The sequence below is a fragment of the Nanorana parkeri genome, unplaced genomic scaffold, assembly GCF_000935625.1.
Source record: "Nanorana parkeri isolate BGI_ZX_2015 unplaced genomic scaffold, ASM93562v1 scaffold670, whole genome shotgun sequence".
Taxonomy (NCBI): Eukaryota; Metazoa; Chordata; class Amphibia; order Anura; family Dicroglossidae; genus Nanorana; species Nanorana parkeri.
The window spans coordinates 601,141-624,953 of NW_017306938.1; the positions used below are offsets into that span (position 1 = coordinate 601,141).

At 38.6% G+C, this 23,813-nt stretch overlaps 1 protein-coding gene across 2 annotated transcripts in view; it reads left to right on the forward strand.

Annotated features, from left to right (window-relative positions):
• The window catches only part of MDGA2 (MAM domain containing glycosylphosphatidylinositol anchor 2), a 521,930-nt gene that overhangs the window by 242,526 nt on the left and 255,591 nt on the right, over nucleotides 1–23,813 (forward strand). For both annotated transcript variants that reach the window (XM_018563520.1, XM_018563521.1), the window contains exon 2: nucleotides 17,508–17,647. In XM_018563520.1, coding sequence (XP_018419022.1) covers nucleotides 17,508–17,647 — 140 coding nt within the window. The remainder of the gene's footprint in view (nucleotides 1–17,507; nucleotides 17,648–23,813) is intronic.

The following is a 23,813-nucleotide window of genomic DNA, read 5'->3' on the forward strand; positions in this document are numbered from 1 at the left end:
AAAGTACAATACATCTAGATCAGTGGTTCTCAACCTGTGTAAACTCAGGACCCACATTTGTCCTTGGTCATCAATTCGTGACCAAACTCGCAGCACACTGGAACACACAACATTGTGGGCAATCAAACTGTGGGTGGGAGGTACATTTGGGGTCCCATTCAAATGAATGGCAATGCAACGCACTTCCTACACCAAATGGTTGAGATCCACCCAGTCTCCCTATCTTCCAAAAACTGGAGTAAATCCTCAGCCTGGAGTCCAGTGTGGGCTGTTGTGCTCTGATGGAGCTCCATCCATATGTGCATTGCTGGTACAGCTCCCTTGTGTGCCCTGTAAAGGTGCCGGGAGCTAGAGTGTGACGTCGCCTCGGTCCAGGCACCTCCACAGGGCACATGATGGAGCTGTAAGCAATGCACGTATGTTTGGAGCTCCCTCGCGGCTTCACCCCCAGCCCACCCCACCTCAAGCTGACACTCGGCACTGGGCAGCATATTTTGAATGGCTGCTCAGCGCGTGAACTGAGAGTGCTTTGCTAGGGGGAGGTAGAGGAGTAATCACCTATAAAAGTGGAAGGCAAGTGACCAACTGAACATGGGGTCGCGACCCACTTTTGGGTCCCGACCCACCAGTTGAGAAACAAGGATCTAGATTATGCTGCTTACTTTAGTGTTAAAAAAATGCAAGCCAACCAAAAGCAGACATAAAGATATTTAACTGATTTTGAGCATTAAAGTGATTGTATAAGTGAAACAGAGACTGATATCAAGCCAAATATAGGTACTTCACACTATTTGCATTTAAAAACACATTTGTGGATTTATTAATGAGTACAGAGCTTGGTTAATTAGTGTCTTATATCTGCCTGGAGTCCAGCTTACAGCTCATTGTTATAATTCTGTAGTCAGATTTGAGAAGCTAATCTCTGAATGAGACTACAGCCTCTTATCACATGACTCTGTGCAGAGAAACTGTTGAAGCTGCAGCAGGCCCATACAAAGGCCTGTCCTTGACCCAGTAGAAGCTCTACTCTGAATTTTTGCACCCATAATTTCAGGGTGATTACAAAGCTTGGTGTAGAGTAAAATTACATGAATTTAGGACAGCCAAGTACAGAATACAATAAAGAGATAAAGAGAGTAGCTGATCATCATCATCACCATCACATTCTCAAACAATTCATCCCCACACAGCTACCTCCTCATGTATAATTTCCCCCTCCTCTTTCAGATTGTAAGCCCTCAGGGGAAGGCCCTCCTTACCATCCTGTCTTGAATTGTATTGTAATTGTAATGTCTTCCTTACATTGTAAAGCGCTGCGCAAACTGTTGGCGCTATATAAATACTATGTAATAATAATAATCAGGAAGACAGGGTGCCCTAAGTGAACAGAAATACAGAATCAGCATGTTTGTTTCAGTTGTTTCCCTAAATGCATTATACTAATGTTTGACTCTATATATTGTGTGTTAATTAGCCCGCATGCATTTTCACATTAACAAAGACTGCTGCATGGTTAAACCAATCATGGGATTTTATACTTTTTCCCCACGTCTGTAAGAGAAATCACCTCTTTAGCCTGCAAGTACGATATTAAGCAATATAAGCAGTGGAAAATAGAAACTATGGTATAGAAACGTAGACTGTCTCTTTATATCTTTATGTGGGATAAATGAATAAACTTTAAGCTTGTGTACTGCAGTTAATGAGTACAGTGTATTCCCTTTAGCAAAATGCAGGCAAAAGGACACATAGTACCACTAGGTAGAGAAATCATTAAAATATTCTGCATGAAGGGAAGTCAAGTAATATATTTCCAACCTGCAGGGCCCGAGAAGTAAAAAGACATTAGCACTAGAAATGAAAAGGAGGAATGATACAAAGTGATTGAGCAAATAGCTGAGGAACAGCAAATAGTGTTATTTTCAGAGATTGTATAAACACAATGCTACGGAAGAAGAGGAAGTATATGAAAATGGAAAGCTACAAATCAAAGCTTGTGTGTGTATGGGCATATTTAAGGGCAGCATGTGGGGAAACTTAACGCCCCCAATGTCTGTTCGTGCTAAGTGGCCGACTCGCAAACTTAGCCAGTTTATGTTATGCCCTAGAATCCCCAAATTGTAGAGTGCTGATAAAGAGCACGCCATGGTTGCACTTCTTTTAGACAATAGAAGCCGTAGCATTTCCAAGCCAACCTTAGCTTCAAATTCTCTCACTGTCACAGGGGACACACTTCACTTTCCCAGACTCAGCTCTCAGAGACACAAAGTTTAATCTTTCCAGGCCAGTACTGTTGTCACTGGAGCTAACCGGTCCAACTCACACACAGCCTGTCTGTGAATGATGGAACCCACCAACTGTAACCTACCAACTCCAGGAAGCATCAGAAACCAACCACTGAAGTCTCACTCCCAACCCTTGCTTTTTGAAACACAGCAACATTCTTCACCCACCAAATTGTGAGAGTAACACCAGACTGATTCCTGGATGAAACAAAGGTTTTATTTTAAAACTCTAAAAAAATAAAAAATTAACACAGTTCAACAGCAATGTACATTCTTCTGTTGGAGTAATTGTAAAGCTTGTACAGTTCCTGAATGTAATGTGCCAGCCCTTTTTTCAAGGGAATGCACTGTAATCTTGTCCCCTACGGCCCAGCTGAGGGGGATGCTGCTCTCAAAGGAGAGCAAAAGTCCAAAACCTATAATTTTTGCAGTTATTTTTTGATTCTCTCCAAGTTTAGTTCCATGTTTTCTCTAGCATGTGTGAAAACAACAACTAGCTCCACCCTAGACTTTTTTTATACCCCCAACCCGGGCATCCTGAGTGACATGTCACTCCCATAGACATCACCATACCATCCCTAGAAGGCGATACACACAGCCCCCCTCACATGGTGATCCATCCGTGGATACTCCCATCGTCTTCCTTTTTTGCAGCGCAGACAGGCACGTGTTCTCTATTTGCAAATAATTTCTGTCATTATTACACTGCAGCATGCAGCTTCTGCATCTCCCCCAGCATGATGTCTCTACATTTATGTATAAGATACTGCTTTCAAAGTTTCTATTTATACATGTCTAAATTGTTACTAGAGATGGAAGAGCAGCTGACTTGATAACTGGGTATTGAAATCCACAGACACTGCAGATTTCAATGTAACTGCCTCACACAAGCTCACTCACCTGGAAAAAGTATGCAAGTGGGGAGTTACAGCTTTATTTGTTCAAAGTCAGTGGGGGTGATTTACTAACCTAAACACACACACACACACACACACACACACACACACACCAGGTGTGTGTGATTTTCACACAGCAAAACGTATTTATCAACCAAAAAGTCTCTAAAAGCATATTTCCACTAATGCCATATATGGAAAAATCATGCACATGATACATATATAATGCTGCTTCACAGTTTAGACAAAAATGGTTAGCTCATGCATTTACATTCCTTGCATTCATCAACGCAAGCAACACAACATAGAGCTAATTTACCCAACATCACCTTGGAATTCATTCAGGGCTTTGCACAACACACCTGCTGGGTGTGTACACATTACAAAGGTGTTTAGATTCCACCCATAGATCATGCTGGGAGGGAACACACTGCAGAGGTGTATACACATTTGTGGTGTGTTTATAAGGTTAGTAAATCAACCCCAGTGACTCACTATATAACGAAGTCTGGGTGACTGAACCAGAGTTTGCGGCTTTAGGAACAGTTAGCAATGCCAGATTGCACATGTTTTTCAATGATGGATTCTACTATAGCTACAATATGAAAGTATGTAAGATAGCTCCATCCCATCCCACAATGCAATTGAACACTACAGTACCTTGTTCCGAGATGCCCTATTTGCATTTTGGAATGGTTGGTTGAAAATGTACTCCTATGGGAAGGATCTTATGTGTGGTTTTGTGTCTGCTCTGAAATTCTAAGGTTGAGCCTCTCTTTTTATGTTCCCTTAATGTAAAACCCATGCAGGTAGTCTCTTTTCTAATGTGATTTGTTGTTGTTAAAGCAAATATATGCTGGTGCATATTATTTTCAAAGGACCACACTAAGATATTTCCTTAGAGCTTTACAAAGCTGAAAATATAAGCCATTTAAAGAAAAAATTAAAAAATACTAACCTTGTGCCCCAGGTTCCGGCCTCTTCCTATGGGTGCCACACCGCTGCCTCCTGGGAAAGCTAGACATTCCAAATACAGCAGAAATTCTCATAAAAGCCAGCGTGCAAGCTATTTTTATTTGTTGTTTTTAGGTGCTCCCAGATAACCAAACCATACTTTGTAATTTTGCATTTAAGAAGCAGCCTGAATACAAACAATTGGTGCATTGGGAAACCATGCTATTCCATTCTGCCCCAGGATTTTAAAAAAATCTTTGCAGCAAGGTCAAAGTTCATGCAGGATTCTAATTTTAGATTTAGGTTGCATTCAGCGATTGCTTTGTATGTAAACTCTTAACCAGAGAAATCTGTCACTTCCCTCTTGTCAGTTCCAGATGCATCTAACAATCTATGTGATGGGTAAGTTCTATTGTCACTCCTTCATTTCTAAGCAGACATAGTTTTGTAGACCTTGGAGCTAATGTCTTGACACACCACAACATTAATTCGGTTTGGCTTGCCGTCTGCACTGATCTTCATCCTTATCTGCTTCAAACTGAGGTCTGGTTTATTATTCCAGTTTACAAACCACAGCCTTACATCTTTGTCCATAGCAGAACTATCAATCAGCATTGAAATATTATGCTTGTTTGTAAGTGAAGGCATATGGTGGCACATTTTATATTATTAGGCACTGGTGGAAAAGGCAGTAGAGACTATACAGAATTTTTTTTTGTTATTGTGAGGAAGGGTTGAAACAGCACCTCTGTCAAATTGTATTACTATTTCTCATTTGGGAGCTTTTTCCTCACTTTTTGTCTGTTTGATAAAACAAGGAAATGAAGTAAAATATCCCCACTTGATGTCCCTTTTTAAAAAAAAAAGATTTTTGTATAGTGAGGAAAGGGTTAAACAGGAGACTTCCTTTCACTTTCTGCCCTGTTGATGCTACTCGAAGGGATAAAAATATCTCCAAAGTAAGGGAAATTCCATTTTAGGCAGCTGCCACCAAAACAAGTGAACGGTTGCCCTCTATTCCTGCTCTGGTGGTAGGAATATCTCTTACATTTTAGTTTCCAGTGGCAAAATGCATCTCTGTAGCTAAGGATTTAACCACCCACGACAGCACCCAAAACAAATAAAAAAAATGTTTGGTTTTAAATACAATTTTAAATCTGCTCAACCACCATTTTCCCATTATTCAACTTATTTCACATGTCAAGATGAAAAAAAAGTGTGTTTTTAAGGGCACTGATAAACATATCATTATATCTCAAGGTTGGGCTCCACCATTGGTGGCAATAAACCCAGCTGTACATTTTTCTACTTTTTAAAAGCTGAGAATGCCTATTCTTTCACATGTTACATTTTAATAAAGATATGCAAGTATGGGAAACAGCATGACATTGTGTATAGTTCTCTTATTTAGGCTTTCACAGCTTGAGGAAAAAAAAAATCTAGTATTCATAATAACATATTTGATCTGTACAAATCCATGTTTTTTAATATAAAGAATAAATTAGCCAATCACTGGCAATAACTACTACAAGAATGCCTACATAGCAAACATTTTTTTGTTTGCATTACTTGAATGCGTCTAAGACATTTTTTGTATAGTTGTTCAAAATACAAAGTACTGCACACCAAGATAGTATACTGAAAATGCTGGCCGGTGCATCCCACTGAGACTGGTGAGAACAACGTCTACATTTGGCCATAAACTGTTGTACACATGGGGACATGAGAGCGATAATGAATGGGAATTATATCTGAACAAAAGTAAGTTATAGAAGTCTGTCTCATAGATCCCCACAGTGTCTTAGACAACAATCTTGTTAGAAGAAAAATCCTGCAGGTTTCTGACGAAACAATCGTCGTCTTATTTCACTCTGAAATGTTGCACAAACCGACTGCGTGGGTTGTTTAAGTATACATCTTATATTTAATTCAGATATCTGGCTTTGTAAAATGTTTTGTACATGACTGACTTCAAGCAGCGATATTTACAACAGAGATGTGAAATTTGGTTCTGCTTTCACCAATTCTGTATATTTCAATGCAAAGACAACAAAGGGTTACACTCTCATCAACCCTTAAAAGTCTACTGACACAGGGGCCAATTCACTAGAGGGAAATAGGCTGTCCACATTGCAGGGGGATTATCCCGTAGCTTAGAAAATCAGCAGAGCTTCACATCATTCACTATCATCCAATCCGAGAGAAGCAAAAATGCTGTTGTTGTTTATATTTTATTTTCCTTGCACTTGATTTTGGTATTTGCAAAATGGATTTTCACCACATTAGCTAAACTAAGAGAAAATTCAATTGCAAAGTGCAAATCTCCTTTGCAAAGTGAGTAGCCTATTTTACTTTAGTAAATCAACCCCATGGTGTCAGTGCAACGTCCCACACAATGTACCTGACCACCAGATCAGCAGAGAAGACGTTAGGAAACCTTCTAATTCCCCAACCGCGTAAGCCCAGTGATACCATATCATCTTAGATTTTTGAGAGACAGTCCTTCTTTTCAACTTTGACACTAAACAGCCCTGTTCCTGATATGCAAATTTTGACTTTTTGTCAGCAGGTAAGCCCTCATCTTCATCTCTAGCCATCTTCCTGGGATGCTGAAATATACAGAGAGCAGTGACACATAACTGTCACAGGAACAGCAGAGGCGTCTTTGATATGCAGTGTGCGACTGACAGCCTTGCCTCACTTTATGATGTGTCGGGGCCAGATGACTTTGGCAGTTGATTCTGTAGTCAATGGACATGGTTAGGATTGCCTTAACACTTGCTAAGTAACAGTTTCCCCATGGCTTATCAATACCTTACTCAGAGGCTAGTCCTAAGACCATATATAAAAGTTCATATCACTCAGAGAGCAAGATTTAGGCGTAAACAAAATCCCATATCCTTTTCTGTATAGTATTTGTTCTGTGAAAAAAAAGCCTGATACTCTTAATGGGATCTCTTGTACCTGAGCCTGAACATGAAATGTACCAAATTTTATAAAGGGGAGAGTTCATGACCATACATTTTAAACCCTCACCTATGCTGCAACTGCTCCATTTGATCTATCTTCACTCTGAGAACACTAAAAACAATGACTTTGGGCTTTAAAACATCATGTTCAGTCAAGCAAGGTTCCACTTCCTCGCACTGTCCAAGCCAGGAATTAATGCAAATGCCAGTCTGGATGCAAACTACCCTCACAGAGCACGAGCCCATCCAGGTGCTGTGGATTTTGGAGGACTGTATCCTTAGTGTTTGTAAAAACAGAAGCCCATTGCAAGCTAGGAAGCAGGATAAAAAAAATGTATTTCTTTCTTGGACAGTGCTACATGATGGGAGCACCACAGAAAAGTGCATGCTTGACATGTGTCTACAGTTATCAGGTACAGGGGTGTTGCCAAATCGTGGCACCCAGGGCATGTGCCCCAGGTACTTTCCTGAGTGCCCCTGGTGTTCTTTACAATAGCTGCAACCATCCCCAGTATGATCCTTCAATTTTGGTTATCCATTAACGCTATAGAAATGCCCCCGTTCTCAGAATGGACCACCTGAAAAATAATTCTTACTCTTTATTTATAAACTATCACTGTTAAGCATTTTTATTTACTATTTAATAGTTTAATAACAGCATGCCAAAGATAAAGGTACTGTTCATGGGAACCGAGGCATAAGCAGCGAAGGCAACTTGATTGTTTTATCCATTACCAAATAATTTCACACAAAAAATGTGTGACAAAGTTCTGCAGGTTACGTCACTTGCAGAATATGTTCTGTCTCATTTTCATGCGTCATGTGGCACAACAATGATATCGACATCTGCCCCTTTCTGAAACAGCTGTGATACTATGGAGCCAATCGATACTATGGAGCCAATCTGGAGAAACTGTTCCTTGTGTTTAACTAAAGCTTAATTGTATTAAGATAAATGAATGAGAGACTGGGAATTGCATACAACATATTCTACTTATTTCCACCAGCAATAAAGGGAAACCCCGCCAAAACCAATATTTCAGTTTGTTAATGCTGGCAAATGTAATCGTATGTTCACCTCTTGTACAGGTGAAACTCAAATAATTAGAATAGTATGTCTGGAAGGCCAATGGTGAGATTAGCAAAAGGATGTGTGGTTTCACCACCTGTTCAATCTACTACTAAGCTGTCTTGTGTAAATAATTGCAAAATCAACAATTTAACTGGGACATTTTGCATTCAGGGAATGAGCCTTTTATTATTGCCTTGTGTGAGGGGGTAAAATCCAACGTAAAATCTTTCCTTTTGCATCCCCAGAGCTACAAGAAGGCCTGTGGGTGATACAAAAGTAGCCTAAATTACTCCAATGGCTTTTTGTACTGTATTTCTGGGCAAAACGACAACTGTTTTTGCGTTAACCATCTTATAACCTATTGTAATATGTAATTTATGGAATTTATTGCAACATGTAATGTATTGGCTCTTGTAATAAAGGACAAGTGAATAAATATTTATATATACTCTATTCCATAGAGTTGAGTCAAGGCATACTGGCTCTAAATTGGAACGCATTTAATGAAGTCCATTCTTATTTATATATGACCTTTAGGTTCTGTAAAGACTTTAGGGAGTCTATTTTTCACAACTTATTGCTCTCGGTAATGAACACTTAGTAACAGACTCCCTCTCTTCTCCTGTAATACAAGTCTAAGTAAGGACCCTTGTGCCTAGGGGTGTGGTATTTGTACTCGGTGTTGCCAACCTTGAGTGCTGTGTTGTGCAAACAACATTTTCACTGAGAGGGAAAGGAATTGTATAGCATTGTTCAAACAAACATGAGTCACAAATCATGAAATTCATGATACAGGTCTATAAAGAGATAAAAAGGTGCACAAGTTCAATTCTGCTTTAATGCCTACCTCAAGGATATATTTTTTTATAAATTGTCCTTCAGGTGTTTTAAACAAACAAAAAAAAGCAGATCTGGATGCAACACCCACGCCCTCTCCAGCTATGTTCATCACAGATATTATATTCCATTGCTGGATGTCCCCAGTCTTTCTGGTTGAATTATACTCATTCAATCTGGAAGCGTTTGACTATACTGTGAGTGCAGGGTGACAAGGACTCCACTGCCTAAGGGGGCATCACTGTGGCACCCTGCAATCATGGAGAGAAACCCGGAGTTGGGCTTCATGATTTTTTTTTCTTTAATATGCCTTCACCTCATAATCTCTCTCACCAGTGTCGTGGTAGCTGACCGCAGGACTCCGGGGCACTTCCAAGCCTTTGTACATGCAGCAAAATGTGTTTATAATACTTAATATATTACCATTCATTTTAATGGGCCAAACAAATTGCTCTCTTGAGTCCAAAAACTCTGCACAGAGATGTCTCAAAAAGCACACGGCACAATGAGATGATACGCCTTCCTAGTAATGAATGGGTTTCCTACGTAAGCATTTTATCATAGAAAAAGAAATAGATGTCAATGGGTCCCAAGTCGTTTTTAAACTAATCCTTCAGTTCTGAAGTTTGAATGGAGTTATAGTCCCATATGCGGTCTAGTAGACTCCATATTATATGTAATACACTTTCTTTGACCTCTAGGATGGTTTCTTTGAAGCAGAATTCCTTCCAAAAATAACAAGATAAAAAAAGATTAACCCATTAGTTGATAAAGTAACAAAACCAGCTTTTGCTGCAATATTCAGCTTCAATCCAGAGATTTCCACCACAGTATTTTTTTTCCACCATAACATGGCCTTAGCCTGGTAGCCAGCATCAATCAACTGGAAGTGTCCTCTGAACCCAGGTCACCCTAGATCCACCACTGGCCAGTTACTGGACAGTGGTGGGGAAGCAGCACATTGGTGAGCTTATCTCTTTGTCCCCCTGCTCTCTTCTCCTAGCAGCACATGAACTGATTGGCTCCTTGTGCTGCTTCATCCTCTCACACTCAAGACCTGCTGTTCAGCGGCTGCAAGAGGCTGATACCACGTCAAATTCAGGTAATTCTGCATTTAAAAAAATAGATATAATGCTGTATTTAATAAATATAGAGCTACACTAGTTTGTGTCTTTTTATAGCTGCCTAGAGTCCAGCTACCAAAAGTAGAACTATGCAATAAAACCAGTTGTGTTTTTTTTTTTTTTTTTAAACCTACCCTGGAAATTTTGACTGATATACATTTAATTAATTGTCCTTATTCAATAAAGACTGCATGCTTGTTTTTTTTTTCCTTTACGTAAGCCAAATGTTTTCCAACTCTACTCTCCAAAATGTTCAACCGCAGTTAAATATTCAATGACTCCCATGAGGAAATCTCTTTATATACTTGTTGAAGGAATGCCATATCTAGAAATTACTACACCCCATAGACACTGTTTCTTGTTTTTAGACAGGGAATGCTAGAGGCTAGCAATTCATCAAGTCTCTAGAGACCACCTTTGCGTCTGCATCAATAATGACCCAAACCCCCTTTTTCCCTTGTTTTTATGAAGTGCGTATGGCTTCATGCATAACTCCCAAATTTAATGGGATTTCCACTGCTCCCTCGGTGAGTGTCTCGAGATGAATTTTCTCTGGACGCTCATTGTACAAGCCGCTGCTGGATGCAGTAAACAAATTGCCACTCTGGTTTTTTGATAAACTAATCTAGGCCACTGGCAGGAAAAAAAAAAAATCTCTATATAAAATAGAACCAGTAACATAATGATATTGAGATGAGGATAAAAAAAGAGGTCAATTCACTGCACCAACATCCTTCAGTTGGAGGCAAGAAATTGTTTTGGAGCTGTTCAGGAGTAATTTGTTACATGTTGTTTTTACTCTCTTACAGTTTTTTTTTCTCCTCCTTTCCCCTTGGTTCTAGTAAATCACAATAAATAATCCTGATAATCGTGTGCGTGTGTGTGTGTGTGTGTGTGTGTATATAATATATATATATATATACATACAATATATATATATATTATATACAGTGTATTTTTTTTTACAATTTAGAAATATGAAATCTGCTAGTTTAAAGGTAAGGTCAATCTTTTGTCATAGCTGTTAAATACCCCCTCACCTTATGCTAAACTACACTAACCTATACCGCCACAGCTGCTTACTTACCTTCCAGAGCCCGCTGTCTCCTCTAGTGTTTCCAGTCCACCCAATAATAATCTCTGCAACGCTGGCTAGGCCTGGACACTGGTTCCCAGGATCCTGAGGATCCTGAGGATCAAAAGTAGCCACCCTCCAGAAGGAAGGACATTGTCAGCACCAATTCAGAGATGATTTGAGGATCTACAGCCGAGTGATACACAAATAAGATACATTTTTGTTAATAGTTAAGGTATTTGAATGTATTTTAAGATTTAACTCCTGAGTTTAGTGTAATTTTAATTTTCAGCTGATGATTCTACTAGTAATGTGATTCCTGTGCTACGGTGGCAACAATCTCTTACAGTACTGTATCCATAGAGGAGCAGTGTTGTCACCCTAGGATAGGAACTGTGTTAGGACTTAGGACTAAGAACACCTCCCCCTCTCCTCCTCTTCATAAGGTGTAGTTCTAAAAGAACTGGGCAGGGATGATGACAGTTAACACTACAGACGTCTGACTGGATTTCTCGTAAGATCAACAGGTTCTTTTTTATTTTCATGGAACAGATAAAAAAAAAACCTTAACGGTATAATTAACAGACCAATGTGGAACTTTTATGAGAAATTCATTGTTCAGAAAACCTGTGCTTTTGCCATGCAGATCAACGTTTGCGAAAGATTGATCGTTCAATCGTGCTGCTAAAAATCTTATCTCAGCAGCTCACATTAAAAGAAATGTGATACAAACATGAAGATCGATCTCATGAGATATTAGTAGCATGATTACGGAACAAACATCCCCTCGCATAGCCCTAGGGTTAATCCCTAATGTAGTCCTACACAGAGGGGAAATTTATACAAGTGGCTTAATGAATGTCTGTATTTAGGCATTGTGCCACCCTAGGAAAACACCCAAATGATGACTGCACTGACCCAGAGGTCTTTTCCTTTGGTTCAATGCAATGTGATTTTAATAAACACCAATGCTAGCATATCCTATTTGAGATCGCATGCTGTATGATATGTATGCAGAGCTACATTTTGAGCTGTACAGACCACCCAGCAAGCAACAAACCGAGATGATTTCATGTTTGCTGTACTATAAAGAGTCTTCAGATGTCTCTCCACATTGCCTGTACTCCTTTCCCCTACAGTTCTCTTGTTGAATTTTAGCCACAAGTGTCTAGAGATGGACAGACGAAGAAAGCAAAATACAGAAAATAAATGTGTAATTATTCAGATTCCGTGTTGCCCTTCTAACCCTGCTGCCCTAGGCACAGGCCCATGGGCAACTTATGATAACTACAGTCCTGGCTGAACATTTTAAAATGTGAACCACAAGTAAAATGGGATGTGGGTCATGAATCTGTGTAGTCAGAGAAAGTACATATATCAATTCACCATTCCATTCTTATCACATTGTTTACAGTTCTATTATTATATCAGTATGGAAACACATCTGTTGTCTGTGGCATCAGCTGCAATGTTTGCACACAAACTCTTGAGAGTTGTTCTACTTGAACAAATAAATGCGGTTGAGTCATGGTATGCTGCTATGCATTAGATCACTCTTAAAAGATCATCTGTGTTTTTAGGAATTAATTTAAAGGGTTTTCCAGCTTTCATAAATGAGAATCACCAAGCCCTTGTCTCTAGGAGTAGTCGGTCACATTCAGCTGGAACTGTTCTTGGATGTTGAAGACGTTTTGCTACTTATCCAGAGGCTTCTTCAGGAGCATACCCCAGCATTAATAGGCACACGGGTAATGCGGTCAACTTAATCCAACCACCATGCCATGTGTCAAGGCAGATGCTGATATTCCAAGAACACGATGAGAGGTGTAAAAGTTTACGAAATCATCCTGTTCTAATACAAATCCAATCACCATTGTGCTTTGAAGACTTGGACATGTGTTAATTGTTATGCATTGCATGGCTGAAGGTGTGAATTGTTGTAAGATTGCTCAATGCTCATTAAAGCTGAAAAAGCTACTTGGAGGTTCCTGCAGCAGGAATCCCAAATCAACCAGTGTGAATGAGGCGTTAATGTTTCTTTCTGTGTAGTGTAAACTACACTTCTTTCGAGCAAAGTTCTTTATATTTATTGCTAAATAACCTACCCAATGTTTTCATTCTCATCTGCCTTGGTGTTGGCAATCTTGGTGTTACTGCATTTAAATCAATCTGCTGACACAATGCGCTTCTTATGGACGGAAACGGCAAGAACATTGTGTCAACTTCTTTCATTATTTGAATAAAGGTTTAATAAAAGCAGACCTGTAATGAAAATAAACTCTCCTTTTCTTCTCTACCCTTCTACCTTGTTATAATTAATGACAAAATAAAGAATAAAAAAAACACCTGTGCAGCAAAAAAAAATTAGTCATGTCTAAGCTATAAGATGTAAACTTATAGCACTTTTTTATTTATTACATTTAGCAGTGAGCAGAAATAACAAGTGTTAGGATTGTGTGCTATTGATAACAAAAAATAAGTGTTAAAAGCTGGGTTTTCTCTCAGTTCATATATTAACAACAAAGTGGAGGGTAGCCTGGAGCGTGGTCGCATCTGCATTATATAAGAGGAATTAACAAAATGATAAGATAAGTAGATCAGTGAAGTACACCATAAAAAATAACATCAATAGTTAGTTAATGGTTCATATTCAAAGCATTTTTTTATGGGACTATAGTCGGTCAGCACAGCCATAAACACAAACACTCAACTTTGAACCACTTCTCCATTAACGGCAATGCTTCTGTAGCATGCTATTGTTGGAGAGTGAGAAAATCAGTGGTGGTTTTAAAATTATGTAAAATGTACCAAATAAGGAAGTAGTTGGGCAAATTATGGAAATATGTTCACAACTTTTAGAGATTGAGCCTTTTGCAGGACTGAACTGGAAAGGGATTCAAAGACCCCCGTTACCAGTTGAGTTCCAGAGGTGTTGAGCAAATCACTACAATTGTAGCAAGTCAAATCTTAGTATAGGTGAACCTGCTTGCTCTCTAACTACTAATAATTGTCAGGAAAACACAGTATTTGACAAACATATTGCTTTGGTTTCAGAATAAGTTGTGTAACTTTCAGGTTGCAATTTATAAAAACATATATACAGTATAATTAGCATTTTATTAGTACAAGTGCCATAATTCCTTACATTTATTAAAAAATGATTATGGTATATTGTCATACTTCTAAGGAGGATTAGCTGCCTCCATATAAGCCTGCTCTTTATTTATACATTCCTGTACATATCCTTTAGCTAGGAAGTCAATTATTTGAGCTAATGTACCTTGATGGGGCATTTTGGCTCTACATGTATTTGGAAATGATGCAGCAAAATCCTGTGTTTTTAACTCAACTGTTTAATTAGTTTTGTTGTGCCAACTAGCTGTGGAATTTTTGTATTGTTTTGTATAAAGCCTTGTACACTTTTTTTTGTTAAGTTTAAATTGATCTGAGCCAATCCCATCCTTGCTTTGTTAGAAGATGACCGGTATGTCAATCGGAGAACCAAGACATGATAGCCAAAGAACTTTGGGATCAGTCATGTACTGTCACGTTTTTTAGTGCCAAAATGTTGACTACATATTTCAAAGAAAAAAATTAGCCAAATGGGGAAATCTGAATTCAGGCAAACTATCATTTAGCTCTTCTGCATTTATCCTTGAAGGATACCTCCAAATAGGACAATGCTGTGACTCTCACTGAAAAGCCTTTGCTATATGTTTGTTGATTTTTATTACTAGGGATCTTTCTTTTTTCTTTTGTATGTTATCTTACATAAAGCTACTGTATATAGCAACCTGTGCAACATCTTTTCTCCCAAGGTTTCTAGAGTCTGTGATTTGCTAGATCTTATCATATCTTAAGGATTCATATTCAGAGCTCATTCCTCTTTGTAGATGATCAGTAATCCTTTTTCACAGGAGTGACAGGATTTAGGAAACCTCAAATGCAATTATCACAGCAATGGAACCTAAGCCAGACTAAATTGTTTATTCCATGCCTTCTGCTCACCTGGGCCTGGTAGACAAGCTTTAAGGTCTAAACATCCATATGACTGTCTGTGATAAATGTACTGTCTACCCTGTCTTTCTCTAATCCAATATTTAGCAGCAGAACAAGTTGAAGAATTTTCTATCAAAGTAAAACTAGTAAATATATAGCAAGCACCCCTGGTTTGGTGTTAAAGCAGAACTATAGTAAAAAAAACAACAACTCTATGCTATTCTGTCAATCACTATACCCAAAGGTGGGGACAGAAACCCTTAAGTACCTTAGCTGCTGAAACTGATGTCCTGAGTTACCGTGGTGGCCAATCACAAGACCAATGCCTAGGCATTCTTGGTGATGGTTGGTAAAGAGGAAAATCAGAATTCAGATTGCCTTTGTTTGAAAAATATAACTTTTTTGCTTTTACATAAATACACACATTCTATATACACAAAGGATAACCTATATAAAAAAAGGAACACAAAATCTGAAATGCATGGTAGCCACCAATGTGTTGTTTGGATTATTTACACTTACATACAATTATATGCAATAATAATGTGCAATATAATGACTGATTTCAAACACATGTGAAACGTGACTTCCCAACAGCAATTATTTAAAGCAATTACCCTAAACACTTATTATATAAATGAGATTCCTAAATCATACAAACAAAATCTTGTCTCAGCCTTCATACAAGATACGCAGGGCAAAGCAGCAGGTTTGCTTTGTTGCACCTCTTTACAGCAGTAAATACATTTCCTACACTGCCTTGCTGCCCAATTCAGCTGCCAGAAGTGCAAAAAAAAAACTCCCGTACTTTGGAGTAGGGAGAAAAATGTTGTTCTGACAGCACTGATTGGCCCAGTACTGTCACTTGTGTGTAGATGAATCCTTAACCCTGGGTAAACTCTGACCTGGAGTTTACACTGTCTTTCTTCGCTCCTGACTGAATGGAGCTACATAAAGAAAAGTGGCTGTGTTTGTGGTGAGGGGTCATGAAAGTAAACTTGTTGCTTTGTTAGCCTATGCAAAGCTCAGGCTTCCTTTACCTTTCTAGGTGTGTAGACTAATTAGCTGGAATATGAAAGCTTAACCACCTTAGTGTTCTGGATATCCTGAGAACAAAACATTAGGAGGCAGCTTCAGCCACACCACTATACATGCAGATTAAAAATATAGGAACCAATTACATGGAAAAAGGTTTGTAAAGTGCTGCACATTCTCTTGTGATCCACACACACTCACACACTGCTACCCCTACTTGAAATTGGCAAAGCTTACTGGGTTTTCTAATACCACTAGGGCAGCGGTACTTTGCTTTGTGCAGCTGATTCTTTGACACCAGAACATTTCTTACAATGCAACTTGTTTATTCTTTTGGCTCAATGGTTTGTAAATTGTGAACTTGCATTTGCTTGTAGCATGTAAATGCAAAACATTCAGGTTAATTCGGGATAGAGAGCACTTATTCAATTTAAGGCTTGCTTAGCTTGAAGGTCTTATCGAGAAAATGTAACTTTAAGAAACATCAGATCATGTCAGTTACATAATAGGGAAAAGTGTCAGTGTCTCCGTAGTAGGTGATTATTAAACTGGAAACAAGGTACTAAAGCCACCTGAATTAAGACCAGGAGATGAGCGATCTTCTTAAAATGGTTGCAGATGATGCCAATAGTTTGAGGGGGTTTTTCTCTATGAAAAAGCAGAATAAAAATTAAGCCTACTGGTAATGAATTGGCCATTAGAGATCAATTGAATGTATGCCAAAGACCATCCATTCACAGGGTGAACCAATAAACTCAAGTAAACTGGTTAAGGGGTTATTTGCTGACCTGCACCCGTACCTAAATATGCCTGACTATAAATATTGTTAGGAAAAAGTACTTTGCGAAGGGCATTAATGCCATGAGCATCTTGGGCCAGGCAGGGAGGCCGATGAAGATGATGGTGAAAAAAATGAGACAAAAATAGATTTGTTTTTACATTTTTATTTTTGTGATGTTACAAGAGCAGGATCAGAACCCCGGGCATGACAGAAAGATTGATCATGGAAAAACAATCTTTATATAAATTTTGCTTGCAGCAGCACTACAACCCAGTATGGACAACACTGGTCCAGCCAGCGAGACCACCAATAATAAAAAAAGAAACTCTCTTGCAATGCCCCTTGCCAATATCTAGTAACAACTCTGATTCAAGGCATCATCTCTCCAGACTGTGTCATTATTTGAGTGATAACTTCAACTTCGTCTTTCATATCAACTCCATGTCATCAGAATGTATAACTTTTATTTTTTCTTCACAGCTCCGCCTACTGTTCGGATTATCCATTCAGGCTTGGCCTGTAATATTGAGGAAGAAAGATATTCAGAACGTGTCTATACGATACGGGAGGGAGAAACTCTGGAGTTAACCTGCCTAGTCACAGGACACCCCCGCCCACAGGTGAGTAGGAAAAGCAGTTGATCCAACTAGAAAAATAAATAAATTATTGTAAGGCACCTATCAACTATTTACGTTCAACCCGCAAGCTAAACGGAAAAAATTGATGCGATTCCTCCAGCACAACCAGTGTGACAATCGAGGAATTGCCGCAGTTTGCAATGTATTCTGACAGATGCCGCCAGCACCTGTCAGAATACCCAATCAGAGAGGGCAGCTCATTGGCTGCCCGCTTTGATTGTACGAAGATTTTCCAGCCTTCTCCTTCGATCAGCTAATCGGGGAATGGCAGCTTAAAGGGAGCCGACAGTTCCACACACTGTGCAAATTTCAGCCGGTACATTAAAAACCGGGCGAAATATGGCCAGTGTATGGGCACCTTAAGGCTGAAATTACAAAAAAAGTATTAACAAAAAAAAAATTACAATATAGATCGATCCGGCTTGAAGGGTCAAATAGACCATTTTTTTGTATATCACCACCATGCATTGGTGCATGTGAGGCTATTGGCCTTTTGTGTTTATCCTGGTCACTGAAAGAGAATAATGCAACATTTTAAGTTGACATTAGAACAGGAAAAAAGGGGAAATTTTCCAGTGGGAACACCAGAGAGAAGGTTTGCATTAAAGTAAAGAGATTTCTTCTTAGTTGTGTCTAAGATGCCAGAAGTGAAGTAAGATCTCCCCGTAAAAACACGGGATGCAAAAAAGGACTGGTTTTTTAACCATTCCCTACATTAAAACTAAAATATAGATATAAGTTCTAGTGTCAGTCCTAATGAAATAATATTTCAATTTGGGGTAGGGAATGGCAGGTACACAGGTTGCAGCATGGCACTTGGCCCTATCACCCTAATGCAAGAATCATGTCTAGCTCTCCATCACTCTTGACTTTGGTAATGTTAACTGTACATCCTTGCTGCCACCCTAAGTTGCCTGTTGTAGGCTTGTAAGCAATGGGGTTGATTGCGTTAGTATGACCCATTCTTCAGGGTAAGCACATATACATTAAAGTGACATTAAACTCAGGTGTAAAATTTAAAAAATGCATAAAAGTTCACTATTAAGAAAAATGTATCTTATTTGCATATCACTCGGCTGTAGATTCCCAAATCACCTCTAAATTGGTGCTGACTCTGTCCTTACTTCTGGAGGTGGAGGGGGGGGGGGGGGATAGTTTCTATTGAGATTGTAGTCCATCACAGGAGCTAGCTTGGAGTGGTGACTACTTTACAACACACACAGGGACCATGGGGAACAAGAGTAGCCACCCTCAGGAAGGAAGGACAGTGTCCGCACCAATTCGGAGATGATTTGTGGATCTACAGCCGAGTGATACACAAATAAGATAAAACATTTTTGATAGTGTACTTGAATGTATTTTTAAGATTTAACTCCTATCTTTAGTGTCACTTTAACAACTGCTACTGATGGGGATTGTGAATTGGAACAAAAAAAATGCTTAATCAGACTAGGGAAATGTACCTGTGCTGTCTTCCTTGCCTTTGCACTCATATCCAAGAGTGATAAAAAAGAGGGTTTTGGAGTAGAATGTCTTTTGGCTGCCCCGGGAGTGAACCTCAGCTGCAACAGTTATGTCGGTGATCCTGGTTCCTTTAATAAACACAGACTTCCTAGAATTTTCTTAGATGGCAGTAGCATGATCTACCCAGCTTGCTATATCCATAAAAGATCAAGGCTCCATATATAGAGTAGAGTATTTATTTATTTATTTTACACTTTGAAGAATATAGTTGGAACACTGAAATACTTTGAGGGAAGAAGGAGAGGTAGATACTTAAAAAGTCAATGTTGGCCCACCCATTACAGAAATGTTGCTTTCAGTTGGCCTTGACTTTGCACTTGTGGATGAGTACGGACAACGTAGGAATGAATGGACTGGGGTTATGCCATGCATTTTGTTTGATGGGATATTTAACATGCATTTCACTTAAGGATCCGTATATTTGAAGTAACGTTTTAAAAACACTCTAACACACAAATTGGCTTCTCTAAAAGACAATAATAAAATTGTCAGGAAGTGTGTGGATAAAAGGTGAAAGTCCATGTTTAAAAGCTTTGTGTTTTTTAACTAGAACATTTCTAAAACATTTGTTCCATCCATCCTCTAAAACCATTTATCCTCCCTGGCCTCTCTGTCTGCCCTATACTGAATTCTACTTGTAGGAGATTGTGTCAAGATGGGACTGGGTATATTATTGCTGCGCTGTAATTATGCCTGCAGTTGTGTAACGTGTCATGTAGTCTTGAAAACAAATAATCTGTAGCTTTCGCCAACTTGGTCCTGTTGCTGGCTCTCTGCCTTCCTCTCCGGCTTTCTGTGCTGTGAATCTTAAGCAGCAAGCTGCTACGCATTGTGCAAATAGCAAGAGATGAGAGCTGAAAGACCCATCACTGAGAATGAATCTGTTTATACGGCTATAGTGTTACTCTATTTAAAACTATGTGACAATTCAGAACCTCAAAAACATGATGTGAAAAAGCCTGACAAGTCACATTACGGCGGAAGTGGAGTGCTTTGTTAAAATCAATTTTGGAAGCAATATGAGTAGACTAATGAGAGATCATTCTGCTCTGGTTCAAAGTTGGAAGCTATTTGGTCCTTTTTTCTTTTTTTGTGCTAATGTAAGACATCAAAGGGAAGCTCGAATGGCGATTGCTGTTGAACCACTTTGTCTGAAAAACTTAATATAAGGGTTTCTTTAATGGAATGTGCATCATATGAACAACGACATAGAGGAAAATTAGTTTTTTGAAAAACATCCCATGTCGCATTCCATGCTTAATCATGACACTGTGTTTTTCATGTTTATAATAGATGTAGTGTTGTTTAAAGTGGATATTTGACATGCACAAAGACAGTCACCTTTGCTAGTGCTAATTAAGGACAGAACAGAATGTGACATTTAGGAAAGACAGTAGTCTCCCAGAAAGAAAACAGATGAAAGATAACATACAGAGCATATTTTAGCATATATAGAGGTTAAAAAAATATAGATATATATCTATATATACATATCATCATTATTTATTTAATTTACTATGACTTATTTCTAAAAAAAAATACCATTCACTAAATTTTGCATTGACTGTCTAAGGCAGTGTGCTGCATTCCATCTGAATGCACAAAAATGTGTACATTATGACATGAATGACCGCTAAAAAGCTACAAGGTTAAGTGTATATGTTTTTTTATCCATTCAACTATTTCTTCATAGATCACTCTTCACACCGACTCTTTTGGCTAATAACTGCTCTTCTGTAGCACTATGCTCTTCAAACAGGCTATTCCAATAGCACTGCCATTGGAACATGCAGAAGGGGAAGGACAGAGCTTAAATAGTAATCTACCCAGTGGAGTTTTTAGTTTTGCTTCCTTTTCTGGAACAATCCTAGGCCAGCAAAGTAGTTTCACTGCTATATATTCTCGATGCTATGAATTAAGGCCCAATTAAGGTCCTTTTTACCTGTAGTGTCCTCTACCCCTGCATGTCATGATTAACGACAGATTTGTGCTTGGAACTGCTTAAAAATACACTTTTTTTAAAAGTGCAGTCTCCTCTCCTCATGCTGCAGTGCACAGCATAGCTGAGTAACAGCCACACCCTTCAACACCAATGTCTTTCCATGGACTTTGCACAGAAGGAGTGTGCCTGGCCTGTTTTTTTTTTTGCATTAGAGCACTGCCTATTCTGATATACAGCATTAACAGGAAAGTGGAGATAAGACTATGAGAATGAAGGTTGTTAATACAAAGTGTATGTGACTACATATCTACTTATTTGACTTAGTTGGTCTTTATGTACAGAACTGGCAAGAGGGGAGACATCTTTGTCCAGGGAAGGTGGCTGGAACCAGGGATAGGAAAGGTGGGTGGAACCATAAACCTATATGAAGAGATTCAAATTCCAATTCTAAGGTTCATGGAAGAAAAATTAATCCATACAATCTGATCTTTCTTTTTTGCGGAAGTATCCTTTAAATGTAAGCACCACCCAAAAGTCCATTTCTGGTTTAGGCGAACCACTCATTGTTTTATCCCTTAGCACATCATGTATATGTTTCAATCAAATCCAGTTGTTTCTCTATTCTAATCATATCTATTGATAAATCTAATGTTTTTTTTTTATAACTTTCAAACTGAGTTTTTTGGAAATGCATCAAAAAGAACAGATTGCGCAGACTGAAAAATGCTCAGTTTATGTATTTGATGAGGTTGCAGTGTGTCATATTAAACAGTTTGTCTTTCTGTTAGATTTATTACAACATGCAGATAATATTTGAAGAATGCATTAAATCAATCATAATTTTGACTGCAGTTTTTCTTTTTAATATACAAATTTCGAACGTGTGGCAAGTTAAAAAAAAAGAACAAATCTGAAGCAAACTTTTTTTATATATGGCCATGTTGAGATATTTCCCCTTCCCACAAGAGCTAACCGAAGATGTCAGTGTGTTGCAGCTGGGCCCCTCTGTTATGTTTTATATACAGTTTAGGTATAATCTTTCAGGGGAGCCTGAGATTATCGCCTAGCTGAGGAAGGGCTGTGTGTTTGGGTGGAGCTTGGAATTTTGGTGACTGCCTCACATTTTTGTTCCCAAAAATGTAAGAGCCTTCCATGTGATTCAACTTCTCAGCAACCATGGAAAACAGATTGTTTTTTTAGTTAAAGTGACAACTAAACTCAGGAGTTAAATGTTAAAAATACATTCAAGTAACTTATCCATTAACATAAATGTATCTTATTTGTGTATCACTCGGCTGTAGATCCTCCAATCATCTCTGAATTGGTGCTGACACTGTCCTTCCTTCTGGAAGGTGCCTACGTTTGTTCCCTATGGTCCCTGTGTGTGTTGTAAAGTAGTCACCACTCCGAGCTTGCTCCCGTGATGGACTACAATCTCAATACAAATTAGTAAACTAAATGTGAGTTTGTAGTCCATCATGGTAGTGAGCTTGGAGCGGTAACTACTTTACAACACACAGGGACCATGGGGAACAAAAGTAGCCCCCCTCCAGAAGGAAGGACAGTGTCAGCACTAATTCAGAGATGAATGGAAGGATCTACAGCCGAGTGATACACAAATAAGATACATTTTTGTTAAATGTTAAAAATACATTCAAGTACCTTAACTATTAACTCCTGAGTTTAGTGTCACTTTAAGTTTACCTTTAATGCAGGCTGCCATTGTTATAATTCACTGGAAAGCAGATATTGGGGTTTTAAGCAAAGTATGTCCGTTTAAGATTTTTATACTAATAATAACAATGCAATTTATTAGTCTTATAGCCAATTCTTAGCTATCCTTACCACGCTTCACATATTGCCGGTGCAAAGCAGTTTTTTTTCTTCCTGTAAACAGTAAAACAAGAAAAAGCAATTACACTTTTCAGAACATCTGCAAAATATTTGCTGAGCATGAAAATGTTTATCTGAGGTATGCAGAGTACAAAGAAAGAGTTCCTATGCGCTGGCGTAATATAGCTGTGTGCCGCAGAAGCTCAGTTCACACCTTATCATTACTTACAGACTGTCTTCCATTTAATCACTCCGCCTCTGAACATATTCACTGCAAATAAATATGAATCATTTAAATTTTTATATTCACTATTAGGTTTACAAGAGCCATCCGGCAATGTCAAAATATTTCTACAAGGTCTGCCGTAGTCTTGAATTACTTGCTTTATGATGAAAGACGTTGTGTATTAACTTTTAAACTGGTTGGAAAATACATTTGTTTTGCTTACTTTTTAGGTTTCCATACAAGTTTTCATTTTTTCCATTGCAAATGAATATAGGTAGTACAAAATCATACTAGCTACATTTCTACCATACTCATAACTAGCCAATAGGGGCTCATAACAAGCTTAGTAACATGTGAGAGATATTCTATTATGAGACCTCATTATAAAGATTATTGCTCCCCAGGATGTTAAAGTGACACTAAACTCAGGAGTTAAATCTTAAAAATGCATTCAAGTACCTTAAAAGAGAACTATGGGGTAGTTCTCTTAAGACTCACCGGAGGACATATACTAGTGTACTCCCATGGCTCAAAGCTACAGCTCGCTATATACTGAGAGCACCGAAGGCGGACGGATCCAAACAATGTTGAGATCCACCCAGCTGTGTGAGTGACAGCGGGCT